Source organism: Palaemon carinicauda, chromosome 5 (assembly GCF_036898095.1).
Source record: "Palaemon carinicauda isolate YSFRI2023 chromosome 5, ASM3689809v2, whole genome shotgun sequence".
Taxonomy (NCBI): Eukaryota; Metazoa; Arthropoda; class Malacostraca; order Decapoda; family Palaemonidae; genus Palaemon; species Palaemon carinicauda.
This window is the reverse complement of record NC_090729.1, coordinates 116,647,282-116,663,323: the sequence shown is the minus strand read 5'-3', so window position 1 is coordinate 116,663,323 and position 16,042 is coordinate 116,647,282. Positions and strand designations below refer to the sequence as shown.

General features: G+C 31.9%; 1 protein-coding gene across 2 annotated transcripts in view; it reads right to left on the bottom strand.

Annotated features, from left to right (window-relative positions):
* LOC137641427 (uncharacterized) overlaps window positions 1–13,398 on the bottom strand; it is a 193,072-nt gene extending 179,674 nt beyond the window's left edge. For both annotated transcript variants that reach the window (XM_068373966.1, XM_068373967.1), the window contains exons 1-2: window positions 13,239–13,398; window positions 6,001–6,265 (exon numbers count right to left, since the gene is read on the bottom strand). In XM_068373966.1, the coding sequence (XP_068230067.1) occupies window positions 6,001–6,265; window positions 13,239–13,355 (382 nt within the window). In that variant the 5' untranslated portion in view covers window positions 13,356–13,398. The remainder of the gene's footprint in view (window positions 1–6,000; window positions 6,266–13,238) is intronic.
* Between the last annotated feature and the right edge of the window lie 2,644 nt (window positions 13,399–16,042).

Sequence of the window (16,042 nt, the reverse complement as noted above, 5' to 3'; positions counted from 1 at the left end):
GGCTCCAACAGGGAAAATAGCCCAGTGAGGAGAGGAAACAAGGAAAAATAAAATATTCTAAGAAGAGTATCAACAATAAAATAAATAAATAAATAAATAAATAATGATAATAATTATGATAATAAATCATCTAAAGTCTTCCATAGTTGAATGATGCAGCAACTCTCCAAAATGGTCTACCTCGTTTGTAACTCGATCAATCAATTAAAACGGCTTCAGAAGATCTACAAGGTTGCACAGGGGGAAATCAGAGTTACAGAACAGAATATTTAATATTCGGGAGTATTTCCGAATCAAAGCCGTACAAGTATGAAACAGGATTTGAATAACCGGCTTATGGTGTTTGGTATAATATATCGTTTATGAATCTGTTATTTTGATCGGGATATGGTGTTCAATAATATGTATGGTGTTTTATAATTTTACCGTGGATATGGTGTTTTCTATAACACTGTATATGATGTTATGTATCATTTTATCATTTTAATCGGGATATGGTGTTCACTAAAATGTATGGTGTTAATGTGTGATTTTGTTATAATTTTTTCTGGGCATATGGTGTTTGCTATAACACTGTATATGATGTTAATGTATCATTTTATCATTTTAATCGGGATATGGTGTTCACTAAAATGTATGGTGTTAATGTATGATTTTAAAGTATCATTTCATCATTTTAATCGGGATATGGTGCTCACTAAAATGTATGGTGTTAATGTGTGATTTTGTTATTTTACTGGGGATATGGTGTTTTTTATAACACTGTATATGATGTTAATGTATGATTTTATAATTTTACTGGGCATATGGTGTTTACTATAACACTGTATATGATGTTAATGTATGATTTCATCATTTGACTGGGCATACGGAGTTTACTAAAATGTATGGTGTTTTCTATAACACTGTATATGATGTTAATGTATTATTTTATCATTTTAATCGGGATATGGTGCTCACTAAAATGTACGGTGTTAATGTGTGATTTTGTTATAATTTTACTGGGGATATGGTGTTTGCTATAACACTGTATATGATGTTAACGTATCATATTACCAATTTACTGGCCATATAGTGTTCACTACAATGTATGGTGTTAATGTATGATTTTTTTTTATAATTTTATTGGGTATATGGTGTCTATTAAAATGTATAGTGTTAATGTATGAGTCTGTTATCATTTTACTAGTCATAAGGTGTTTGCTATAATACTGTATCCAATGTTAATGTATCATTTTGTTATAATTTTACTGAGCATATGGTGTTTATTAAAAAGTATAGTGTTAATGTATGTTAATGTCATAATTTCAATGGGTATATGGTGTTCTGTATAATATATGGTATTAATGTATCATTTTCATCGTTTTACTGAGCATATGGTGTTTACTAAAATGTATGGTGTTAATGTATGATTCTGTTATCAACTTACTGGGCATATGGTGTTTGTCATAATGTTACTGGGAATATAGTTTCCTAAAATGTATGGTGTTAAAGTAGGTTTGTCATAATTTTACCTAGTGTATGGTGTTTGATAAAATGTATGGCATTACTGTCTGTCTGCCATCAGCTATACTCTTCTTCTTCTTCTTCTTTTTCTTTGTCTACATCTTTACCCACTTCCATGTGGGGTCGATGTTTCTGGTCAGCTTTCTCCATCTACCTCTGTCCCACACCTCATCACCGTTAATCCCTTTGATCGAAGGTCATCCTTGATACAGTCCATCCACCTTCACTTTGGTCTCCCTCTCCTTCTCGTTCCCTGTACCTCCATTTCCATCACCCACCTCCCAATATACTGTTCATCTCTTCTCATGACATGACCGTACCACCTCAGTCTACTTTCTTGGATCTTATCTGATAGTTTTCTAACGCCTGTGGTACCCCTAATTACCTCATTCCTTATCTTATCTCTTCTTGTCACCCCACACATTCATCTCAACATTCTCATCTCTGCCACATCCATCTTCTTCTCTTCTGTCTGCTGCATCCACCTTCTTCTCTTTTGTCTTCTTATTTCTCACGTCTCTGCTTCATACTTCATTGCCGGTTTCACAACTGTCCTGTGTACTTTACCTTTCAACTTAACCCCTATTCTCCTGTCACATAGTACTCCACGCACTTTTTTCAGCTATACTCTGACTTCCTCAAAACTCAATGGACAATTTGAAGAGAAATTGACATTTATCCTTATGACTCAACCCACAGGAAAGAAAAAAAAAAAAAGACTTCAACCTTCATTTCTAAGATTGATTTTCTAAAAATTTTTAACTTATGTTCTTAATTTTTATTTCTTTTTATTTCTTAACTAATTTTCCTTCATTTTAAGACTTTTTCGTCATTTTTACCCCTTTTCCCCTTTTATAGGACTCATCTTCTTCCTTTTTAACTTATTGTCTTCATTTCTATCTTATTTTCTTAGTATTTTACTTATTTCCTTCATTTCTAAGACATTTTCTTCATTTTCAACTTATCTTCTTCATATTTAAGGTATTTACCTCATTTCTAAGACTTATCATCTTCATATTTAACTTAGTTTTCATTTTTAACTTATTTTCTTAATATTCAACGTATGTTCTTCAATGTCTAACTTATTTTTTTTCATTTTCTAACTTATTTTCTTCATTTTAAAAACTCATTTTCTTCAATTTTCAACTAATTTTCTTCATTTTCAACTTATTTTCTTCATTTTCAAAACTTATTTTCTTTAATTATTAACTTATTTTCTTCATTTTAAAAACTAATTTTCTCCAATTTCTAACTTATTTTCTTCATTTTAAAAACTAATTTTCTTTAATTTTCAACTTACTTTACTCATTTTTTTAACTGATTTTCTTCATTTTTTAACTTATTTTCTTCATTTTTAAAACTTATTTTCTTCAATTTTTAACGTATTTTCTTCATTTTAAAAAATAATTTTCTTAAATTTTAAACTTATTTTCTTAATTTTTTAACTTATTTTCTTCATTTTTAAAACTCATTTTCTTCAATATTTAACTTATTTTCTTCATCTAAAAAACGAATTTTCTTCAATTTTCAACTTATTTTCTTCATTTTTTAACTTATGTTCTTCATTTTCAAAACTAATTTTCTTCAATTTTTAACTCTTCTTCATTATTAAGACATGTTTTCTTCATGACATTTTTTCTTATCTAGAACCACACAAAATCATCTATACAAACTTAGTAAAGATTTGTACAAATTAACATCTTCGCCTAAGCATCTCCACATAAGCCACCATCATTCAAGACTAGACTCTGCCTCAAAAAGGCTCATCAACAGCACGTTGTACCGCAAAGAACCTTTCGATCCAACGAACTCATTAAGCGTTACACGATAAAACGGTTCGTTGAACCCGGTTGTCGAACCTTTCTGTCAAACGGTTGGAAGAGGTGGAGTCAGTCACAAATGCATAAGGTATGTGGACAATGGATCCCCGCCAACAAAGGTCAGGCGAGACCAGACTTCCTTCGAACTGTTTGACGAACGTGTTCTACAACCGAACGTCGAACATCACTTCAAACACCTGTCGACAACCGAACGTCGAACATCACTTCAAACACTTGTCTACAACCGAACGTCGAACATCACTTCAAACACTTGTCTGTCGAACCGCGTTCGACGAACCGTTCGATCCTGTAAACCAGCATTTATTCATCCAAGTTACACCTCATTTCGTTCACTAATGAAATAAAAACAACAGGATAATCCCCCCCCCCCCTCCGGGTATGGGGGAGAGGAAAGGTGACGGTTGGGGGTGGCGGTTGTGACGTAACTAATAAGAAGAGGAAAACCAACACTGAAGACTAAAAAGAAGACGATTTTAGCACATTGATTGACCCCTGATAATTAAGTACAAGGTCTCCGCCAGGGGACAAATAACGACATATCTGGATATAGTAAAGTAACTAAGTTAGAGTAAGGTGTTGGGGGGGGGGGTTTCCCAGGATGTTTGTGCCTCCAGATGAAGCCTTCACTATAACAATCGTCCTCATTATCCTCTCGAAATGAGGACAGGTGCAATTCCAGTTCAATTTCCCTCCAATTCCCAGCCAATTGAGGACAATGCAACCGCCAAGCCAATGGCTATGTTTAGATGGTTCTTTTGTTCATTTCCTTTTAACCGTCTCTTTCTACGTAATATCAGTTTCCAAGAGAGAGAGAGAGAGAGAGAGAGAGAGAGAGAGAGAGTCTTGATGTTAAAATCTTATTAACTTTACACCGTGAAAATTGATATATATTACTCCTTTAAATAGTGAGGAAAATGCATGTATATATATATATATATATATATACATATACATATCTATATATATGTATATATACATATCTATATCTATATATTTATGTATATATATAATATATATATATATATATATATATATCTTCCACCTTGATGTTTAATTGCCCAGTGTAAAGCCTTGGCAAACCACCTCCCCTATTTTATAAGAAAATCTCTCTCTCTCTCTCTCTCTCTCTCTCTCTCTCTCTCTCATTATATATATATATATATATATACATTATATATATGTATATATATAAATATACGTAAATATATATATATATATATATATATGTAAATATATATATATATATAAATATATATATATATATATATATACATATATATATATATATATATATATATACATATATATATAATATATATATATATATATATATATATTATAAATATGAATATACTTTTTAATTATCAAACCCAAGTCTCCCCCTCCCTTGGGTAGGGGAAGAGGGAATGGTCATACTTCAGTGAGAAGAGATGCGTGTGAGTATGTGCATATCTAACTAAATATTTACTTATCATTTCTGACGCGTCGCGTACACTAGTAGAAGCATAATTACGTTCTCGATTGTTTATAAAATTGTTCATGTTACTTTTAATCGAAAAGAGTAACTGTAAGCATTACCAAATTTTCATTAACCTGATTTCGTTTCTCATTGCTCTGTACCAACCGTGTGTCACACGATCGTACATAGTTCATTTTGTGTATATATTATGCTTGTATCTTCGCTCTTCCCTCACACTAAAAAGAGCCTGAATAAACATGTCTGTTTTTCTCACCGGTAACGGTGTCGATTTTGAACATGAAATTTCATGTTGCCTTGAGCTTTTGTATATAAAGGAGAGTGTTCTATGATAAACTCACTCAGTTGCTTTCATCCTGTCTTTGAGTTACAATCTTCTCTCGGCCCGTCACTGCTCTAATAGCATTGTGCATCCCCTATTTATTAAGTGGTGTTGTATATTCAATAACAAATGCATTGCAAGTCAAAATAATAATCAAATTACTTTTAAAACGTTATATATGATACCTATAGTAAATTATGGCATTACGAAGTTCTAATATTGTATTATAAAGTTTTTAAGAAAATTATGAAACGCTAAAAAACCTATTGAGCAAAATATCCTTAAAAAAGCAGATGTTATTGAAATGAATTTTTTTTTTTTGAAAAACAGATGTTCTTGAAAACCGATTTTTATGAAAAAAACGAACTTAAAAAAAATATATATTTTTGAAAAACCCCATTTGGTCTTGAAAAATCCCTGATGTTCTTTAAAAAAAATTCTGGAGAAAAAGAGATTTTTAAAAATAAATCGGAAAAAGATGTTTGTGAAATATTGTTAAAAAACATGCCCTTAAAAGTTTTTTTTTTTTTTAAATCCAGATGTTCTTTAAAAAATCCCAGGTAAAAAAGATGTTTTTAAAAATAAATCGAAAAAAAAGATGTGTGAAATATTGTTAAAACACATTCTTCAAAAAAAAAACGTTTTTTGTTTTTTAAATACAGATGATCTTTAAAAAATTTCTGGGGGAAAAAAGATGTATTTAAAAATAATCGAAAAAAATATTTTTTTTTTAACTATTGTTCAAAAATATATTCTTGAAACCACTAGATGTTCTTGGGAATAAAAAATCCAGATGTTCTTGAATAAAAAACAATATTCATTACAGGCAAAAAAATAAATCTCCAAATACTTACCGAGAGTGATAATGCTAATATGCCTCCAGCCAAAATGACCCAGGGCGGTAAAAACGCCTCTGGCCATCTGCCGCGCTGTGGGCGTCACCATAGCAACGTGACTCCCTGTCGGCATCAAGTCCTTCGCCCTCTCTCTCTTCTGGGCGTCAGAGTCCGTGACAGGATCTGTTTTGCTGGGGGCGGAGGATTCAGACAACGCTGGGGCCTCCAGAGACGACTCGTCTGATTTGCCTTCACTTTCCGCGGTGCTCGATATTTTTGGAATCTGTGGAAGGTTTAGTTAAGTTGAGCATATGTTTGCATATATGTTGATGGTAATGATATATATGTATGTATGCATGTATGTATGTATGCGCGTATATATATATATATATATATATAGCTATATATACTGTATATATATATATATATGTATATATATATATAACAATTGTGTGTGCGTATGTGTGTGTTATTATCAAGTAATTTTTTCCCGTTGGAGCCCTTGGGCTTATAGCATCTTGCTTTTCCAACTAGGATTGTAGTTGAGCTAGTAATAATAATAATAATGATAATAATAATAATAATAATAATAATAATAATAATAATAATAATAATAATAATATTGATATCTTTTATATATATATATATATATATAGAGAGAGAGAGAGAGAGAGAGAGAGAGAGAGAGAGAGTGTGAGACTTGGACTTACCAGGTAATTCAAATGAATTGTGGGATCTTAAAAAGGAAATTCACATACCGCAAGAATTTCCCACTTGTTGACACAGATCGGATACCCTCGAAAAGGTAAGCTTTATTTCGTGTCTTTTCGTGAGGCTGAGGTCTTTTCAACGTCTCCTGTAGATTTAACTAAGCTGTTAACCAATAAAGATAAGCCTGAACACTTCCTGTCTTTACTATACCGCTTGCAACCGTATTATTATTATTATTATTATTATTATTATTATTATTATTATTATTATTATTATTATAATTTTTATTATTATTGCTAATTTTTTTATTTTTCTATTACTATTATTATTATTATTATTATTATTATTATTATTATTATTATTATTATTACTATTATTATTATTATTATTATAACACGACTTGGAAAAATAGCCCTGTGCGGAAAGGAAATAAGGTATTATTATTATTATTATTATTATTATTATTATTATTATTATTAGCTAATCTACAACCCTAGTCAAAAAAGCAGGATGCTATAAGCCCAGGGGCTCCAACAGGAAAAATAGCCCTGTGAGGAAAGAAAATAATGTGATATTAGGATTATTATTAGTAACTTAGCTACAACCCTAGTTAGAAAAGCAGGATGCTTTAAGCCAAAAGGCTTCAATAGGGGAAAATAGCTCAGTGAGGAAAGGAAATAAGGAAATAAATAAACTCTATATGAGAAGTAATGAACAATCAAAATAAAATATTTCAAGAACAGTAACAATATTAAAATAAATCTTTCATATATACACTATAAAAACTTCAAAAAACAAGAGGAAGAGAAATATGATAGAACAGTGTGCAAGAGTGTACATTAATAAGTTGAAAATGAGATGTAGATGGTAGAGCTACGGGCTGAAAGATTGCAAGAGCCCGTGTCTGGCCAAAACGGCCAGGCAATCTTCAACAAGACGTATATGGATGTAAATATAGACTTTAGAAATGGAGTTTTCTAGTTGGTTGGTTGATTGGGTTAGGATTAAAGACACTAAATTGATTTTTTTCTCTTATTAGCAACTGTACAAATTTCGAGGATGATGTCACTGCTTCCACATGAGTGATTTTAATTATAAACGTATAAGAATGGGAGCAAAAGTAATGATTTGTGGAATGAAGCAACTAAAATATCTTGAAAGGAAAAGAAGGAGAGAAAAAAAGGAAATGTAACTGTGCAATTAAGTTCGAGTAAAAAAATTAAACTGGGACAAATTCTTATAAACTCTAAAGATCATTGAGGATTTTATTATATTTATTTACGATAATTATACTCATAAACTTCGATATTTATCAATATTCAAAATAAACTTCGAAATCTAACAATATGGAAAATAATTTCTCAAGTGTAGAGGATAAGATATATTTCGATATTTATCAAAATGAAACACTACTTGCTAGAAGAATACAATTTCTTATGTAGATATTATGTATATTTCCTTTCCTCACTGGTTTTCCCTGTTGGAGCCCTCGGGCTTATAGCATCTAGCTTTTCCAACATGGGTTGTAGCTTGGCTAGTAATAATGATAATAATAATAACAATAATAATAATAATAATACTAATAATAACAATATTTTTATTATTATTATTATAATTATTATTACTAGCTAAGCTACAATACTAGTTGGAAAAGCTAGATTCTATAGGCCCAAGTGCTCAAACAGGAAAAATACCCCAATGATGAAAGTAAATAAGGAAATGAATAACCGATATGAGAAATAATGAACAATTAAAATACATTCTTTTAAAAACAGTAACAATGTCAAAATATATACAAACTATAAAAATATTTCTGTCAGTCTTAGTGTATGCAAATATGTTAAATGTTTTTATGTTGACCAGGCTGACATGAGTCTTTTTATAGTTTATATATGACATGTCTGTTTTTGACGCTGTTCATAGTTTTTATAGGACATATCTGTTTTGACGTTGTCACTGTTTTTAGAATGATTTATTGTTAATTTATTTTCATCATTTATTTATTTTCTTATTTCATTTCCTCACTGGGCTATTTTTCTCCATTGGAGCCCTTGGGCTTATAGCATCTCGCTTTTCCAACTAGGGTTGTAGCTTTGCTAGTAATAATAATAATAATAATACTATATATGTATGCTTGTCATTTGAAATCATTTTTATAACAAAATGAATTGTCTTTGCTTTAAACGCGCTTCCACTTAGTGAATAATGCAAAATACATTAGGACAAAACCACCCGAGGCTGAAACACCCTCATGCCATTAGTATAACGAATATTTATTCACATTTACCAGAGGTATTCACTGATTAATAAAGCGAGGGCATTGTAGCCAACAACTTTTACGGAAATGTGTTTCATTTTAATCGCAAAATTGTCAATTTCATCCCCATAACCAGACGTCCGATTGAATTAAGCTATAGTGCAGGCCAATTTTCAAATCGAACTGGCAAACCAGGATTAAACACTACTTTGGCCTCGTTCTCTTGATTAATGGACATCGATTGCTTTCTCTTTAACATTTTTCATTAATGTAGTTTTACCTGCGTTTCAACATATTTTCTCTCTCTCTCTCACTCTCTCTCTCTCTCTCTCTCTCTCTCTCTCTCTCTCTATATATATATATATATATATACATACGTGTATATATATATAAATATATATATATATATATATATGTATTGTGTATATATATAATATATATATATATATATATATATGCACACACACACACACACACACACACACACATATATATATATATATATATATATCAGCCGTAACTAGTCCACTGTAGGACAAAGACCTCAGCAATGTCCTTCCACTTGCGTTTGTTTATAGTCTTTCAATGCCAGTCCATACAAGCAATATCTTATTTCGTCAATCCATCGCCTTCTCCTCCTTCCTCTACTTCTTTTGCAATCTCTAGGGACACATTCTGTTAAGGTTATTGACCATCTATTATCTGGCATTCCCATTATATGTTCTGCCATGTCCATATTTATTTATTTATGTTGGAATATCATCTAATTTAGTTTGCTCTCGTATCCACATTGCTCATATCATCACTCTTAGTGTTATTCCCATCATTATAGTTACAAAACTTCTTATAAGCATACTGTGAATAATATAAGAGAGATAACATCTCCCTGATTAACTCCTTTCTCAATCGGAATTTTCTCTCTGTATAATGAAGTTTTGGGATTGCTGTATTTCCCGAACAGATATCTTCAAGTGTTCTAACATATGATTCATCTATTCCTTGTCTTTGAATCGCTTTCATTACTGCTGAAGTTTTGACAGAATCAAAAGCTTTCTCACAGTCTATAAATGCCATACATAGTGGTTTGTCATACTCTTGATTTTTTCATTAGCTGGTTAATTACATGGATACGGTCAGTTGTTGAATACCCACTTCTAAAGCCTGCCTGCTCTCTCTTGGTTGATTAAAGCCTAGCTTTCTTTTGATTCAGCCTAATATGATCTTTGTAAATATTCCATATATTACGGAGAGTAAACGTATTGGGCGGTTAATTTTTTCAGGTCTTTTCTGTCTCCCTTTTTGTGGATTAGCATAATGATAAAGTTTTTCCAAGGTGCGGCATAGAGATTCTTGTAGACATATATACATATATATATACACACACACACATAGATATGTATATACATATTTATATATATATATATATATATATATATTTATATATAGATATGTATATATATATCTATATATATCTATATTTATATATATATATATATATATATGTATATATATATATATATATATATATTACCATGTCGGGGAAACAACTGTCGCAGAGAATGCAATTAAAATTCTTTCAAAGAAAAGTGGAAGTAACATTTATTATATCTAGATTATCATAAACTATCCATATAGTTCTTGTGAGCTAAGGATAGAGGGCTTGAGGGAGCCTATAGGTCTATCTGCTGAGTCATCAGCAGCCATTGCCTGACCCTCCTTAGTCCTAGCTTGGGTAGAGAGTGGTCTTTGGCTTGATCCTATCTCTTAAGGGCATTGATCTGCCTCTTGCCTCTGCCATTCATGAGCGACCTTTAAACCTTTAATAAGAAAAATAATAATTTTCTCTCACTAGAGTAAGGGCTTCAATATTTGTCAGTCAATCTAATTAGGTAGTTTAATTACGGTAATTGTTTTAATGACCTTGTTCCAATTAACATAAAAATTGTTTGATTAGGCTTTGCAGTTCATCGTTTCATTAAGTTAATTAACTAAAACTACAAAGAAATCTACTTCATAACGGTAATACTATCGTTAATTACTTGTACGTATGACTCATCATCATCATCATTATAATTATTATTATCATTATTACTATTACTTGCTAAGCTAAAACCTTGGTTGGAAAAGGATGCTATAAGGCCAGAGGATTATAGCTTATAATAAAAATAATAATAATAATGATAATAACAAAGATAACGGTAATAATAATAATAATAATAATAATAATAATAATAATAATAATAATAATAACGACAATAACAATAATAATTCTAATTCTAATGATAATAATAAAAATAATTATATTAATTCTACAATAATATAAAATATAACATACCTGAATTTTCTTATTTGCTTTTGATTTATGTTGATCTATGTAGATCTAATACATATTCCATCACGAATATTTCACAGGATAACTACATACAAATGGTCCTTAAAAAGCTGTTTGTTAGTCAAATTGCTCGCAAGTCGAATTCTGTTAAATTTTCGCCTAGGCGCCAATCTGAATCCTATGCCAATGATTTCCAGCTACAACGGTCAACGAATGGTCGAGGTTATTACAAAAGTAATTTTGCTTACTGTACTAAATGATATAATATTGTTTTCTTACAGTATTTCTGTATCTTCGGTATTTTCAGTTGGATTTGTATTTGTACCCCTGAATACTCGTAAGTCGAATGTTCGTAAGTCGAATGCTCGTAAGTTGGGGATCTTCATACACCTGACAACACTCAGATTACCAAACAATTCTTCTTCACCCAAGGGGTTAACTAATGCACTGTAATTGTTCAGTGGCTACTTTCCTCTTGGTAAGGTTAGAAGAGACTCTAGCTATGTTAAGCCGCTCTTCTAGAAGAAAGACACACTAAAATCAAACCATTGTTCTCTAGTCATGGGTAGTGCCAAGGCCTCTGTACCATGGTCTTCCACTGTCTTGGGTTAGAGTTCTCTTGCTTGAGGGTACATCTGGGCACACTATTTTATCTCATTTCTCTTCCTTTTGCTATTTAGAAGTTTTTATACTTCATAATTGAAAGATTTATTTTAATATTGTTATTGTTCTTAGACTTCTCTTGTTGTTTATTTTCTTATTTCCTTTCCTCACTGGGCTATTTGCACTGTTAGAACCCTTGGGATTATAGCGTCTTGCTTTTTCAACTAGGATTGTAGATTAACTTATAATAATAATAATAATAATAATAATAATAATAATAATAATAATAATAATAATAATAACAATAATAATAATAATAATAATAATAATATAATAGTATTAATAACAACAACAACAACAATAATAATAATAATAATAATAATAATAATAATAGTAATAATAACAATAATAATAATAATAATAATAATAATAAAAATACTACTACTACTACTAATAATAATAATAATAATTGAGGAATTCTCTTATGTGGCAGTAAAGTAAATAAGAATATCACAAAAATGAAATCTGTCATACACGTAATGTTGCTCGCCAAAATATTATCATTTTGATAAACTATACAAAAATAGTTATTAATTTCTTTTCTACGCTAAATATAGAATCATCTTCTCTCACCTCTAAGCAGGACCAAGGCAGAATCTCTTCTACACTAAATTTACATTCATCTTCTCTCACCTCTAAGCAGGACCAAGGAAGAATCTCTTCTAAACTAAATTTACATTCATCTTCTCTCACCTCTAAGCAGGACCAAGGAAGAATCTCTTCTACACTAAATTTACATTCATCTTCTCTCACCTCTAAGCAGGACCAAGGAAGAATCTTTTCTAAACTAAATTTACATTCATCTTCTCTCACCTCTAAGCAGGACCAAGGAAGAATCTTTTCTAAACTAAATTTACATTCATCTTCTCTCACCTCTAAGCAGGACCAAGGAAGAATCTTTTCTAAACTAAATTTACATTCATCTTCTCTCACCACTAAGCAGGACCAAGGCAGAATCTCTTCTACACTAAATTTACATTCATCTTCTCTCACCTCTAAGCAGGACCAAGGAAGAATCTCTTCTACACTAAATTTACATTCATCTTCTCTCACCTCTAAGCAGGACCAAGGAAGAATCTCTTCTACACTAAATTTACATTCATCTTCTCTCACCTCTAAGCAGGACCAAGGCAGAATCTCTTCTACACTAAATTTACATTCATCTTCTCTCACCTCTAAGCAGGACCAAGGAAGAATCTCTTCTACACTAAATTCACATTCATCTTCTCTCACCTCTAAGCAGGACCAAGGAAGAATCTCTTCTACACTAAATTTACATTCATCTTCTCTCACCTCTAAGCAGGACCAAGGAAGAAAGAGCTTGCTGTATTTTTCGGCGAGATGGCCCAGGACCCGACACAAGCTGGGTTCTACTCCACCAATGAGAGCGTGCGTCGTCGGTGACGTCATCTGGGTCAGTAAGTACTCCACCCCGTGTCGTTCATTACAGGAAAAATCTGGAAAGAAAATAATATCGACATTTGTAGAAAAAAATCAAGCATAATAATACATAAGTATACAGTACACTAACAATTATTATTGTTAATGTTTTTAAAATATTTCTAGTGGTCCATTATTCCTCAGGTCGTTTATTTATTTCCTTTCTTCACCGGGCCATTTTTCCCTGTTGGAGCCAAGGGCTTATAGCATCTTGCTTGTCCAACTACGGCTGTAGCTTAGCTAGTAATGATAATAATAATATTATATTCTGATTGCTAGACTCAAGGAGTAAAGAATAGAACAGGTTAACCCGCAGTGTCCTCACCAGTAATCAGCTTATACACACGGTGCCGGGCTGGGATCGATCTGCTGCCATGTGAAAGCTAGGCGAACATGTTACCACTGCAACAGCCACTGTACTGACCAATACTAATATCGTCACAGTAGTGATGGCAATTTTAGGAAAACCTCTTTTTTTCTGTCTGTCTGTGTGTATATACAGAATATATATATATATATATATATATAAATATATATATATATATATATATACATATATATATATATATATAAATATATATATATATATATATATATGTATATATATATATATATATATATTGCGCCTATTGACGCAAAGGGCCTCGGTTAGATTTCAACAGTCATCTTCTCTATCTTAAACATCTACTTCAATACTTCTCCATTCATCATCTCCTTCGTGCTTCATAGTCCTCAGCTATGTAAACCTGGGTCTTCCAACTCTTCTAATGCCTTGTGAAGCCCAGCTGAACGTTTGATGAACTAATCTCTCTTGAGGAGTGCGTAAAGCATGACCAAACCATCATCATGATCTCATCAACATATGGCACACGCACTTTGGGCCTTTTTCCTTTAGCTTCCCAGTAAAAAAGAAAACGGAGGCCCCATGGGTATACACCCCGCCCCCTTTCATGCTAGACCCACACTATCCACTACTAATTGAATTTGAGTGAACTGTGTTTTTCCTGGAGATTATGTCACACGCCCCGAGTCCCCGGCTGTCCTCAATTAGGGACGTGTTTAGTGCTCAGGTGGGTTAACATGTTCTCATATATTCTTTTCGCCTAAGCTGGATCTTTTTCAAAATATCTCGGGGCGATACAAGATCAATATGAGGGACGTTATCAAAGAAAGGTGCAAAAAGATAAGTTTATATTTCGCTATTTCATTATATCTACAGTATATTCACCATTTGAGTTTTGTAGACTTTATCTGAATTTTCTAGAACAGAGGAAACTTTTTCTAAATATCTTTAAATTAAAGCGTTGTTTAGTAATGCTATACATACGAATGTTCATCTTTGCGAGAGAGAGAGAGAGAGAGAGAGAGAGAGAGAGAGAGAGATTTGAAAACAAAAATCTATACGCGACCAGAGTTCCATGTCTATTCAGAGAGAGAGAGAGAGAGAGAGAGATTTGAAAACAAAAATCTATACGCGACCAGAGTTCCATGTCTATTGAGAGAGAGAGAGAGAGAGAGAGAGAGAGAGAGATGCTTCGCCATATTGCAATATGGTGCGATCTCAGTGATCTTTTGTCATGCAAATGGGGGAACATTGCAAAATCGTTCCTGCTCCGCATGGCAAAATATAACCCACCCGAGTTCCGAAGGCTATGACGTCCAGTTGGCAGGTATTGCGATTCGAGTTAAAGACTAAAAACGTTCACTTTTTAAATGCGTTTTCCCCGAAACGTTTCCTGAGAGTGTAGGAGTAGTTACGTCTTGGATATGGGTGCTCTTTTCGAAAGGGTTTACCGGTTCATCTGGATATATTTAGGATAGAAGATCAGATTATATATATAGATATATATATATATATATTAGCAAAGTTTGGAAGGTTTATGGTCAAAGGTCAAGGTCAGGTCAAGGCAATACATCCAATTCGCGGAATCAGTCATAAGTTTGGACATCGTTGTCACAGAGACTTCAAACTTGGTTCATATTTTGAATGTATGAAGATCACGCCACTTAATACATGTTAAGGTCAAAAGTCAAGGTAAGGTCGAGAAAAAGGTCGAGAAATAAGCTACCTCAGCGGAGGTCTGCGCTCTACTGAATGATCCGCTAGTCTTTCCTGTTACCAATTTCATCGTTTACTGCTTTTCTGAGAACTTCATTAATTCCATTTTAAAAGAAAAAAAAATTGATCAGCAGCACTAATAAATATTTTAATTATTAATCCATGTTAAAAAACATAATTTTCATCACCTTTGCCTTACAACAGCATTGCAACTAAAGTCTAAAGTCTACAGTCTAAAGACTAAAGTCGCTTAAAGTCCCAAAAGATTCCTCGCTCGCCTACCATGAATTTCAAAACCATAATCACAACTTCTTTTTTCCTCAATTTCCTTATCGGGAAGTTTCCTTTTCATCCAATAATAATAATAATAATAATAATAATAATAATAATAATATTAATAATAATATAATAATAATATATACAAAAACTTCCTTAACTAATCTTTTCTCGATATCATATCATCAAATTATGATTCAAAATCCATTGGTGTGTGTGTGTGTGTGTGTGTATATATATATATATATATATATATATTCAAGTAAGCCATATGTTTTGATACATTAATGTTTGGATTTTCTTATCTTTTTTTCGTGGCTAA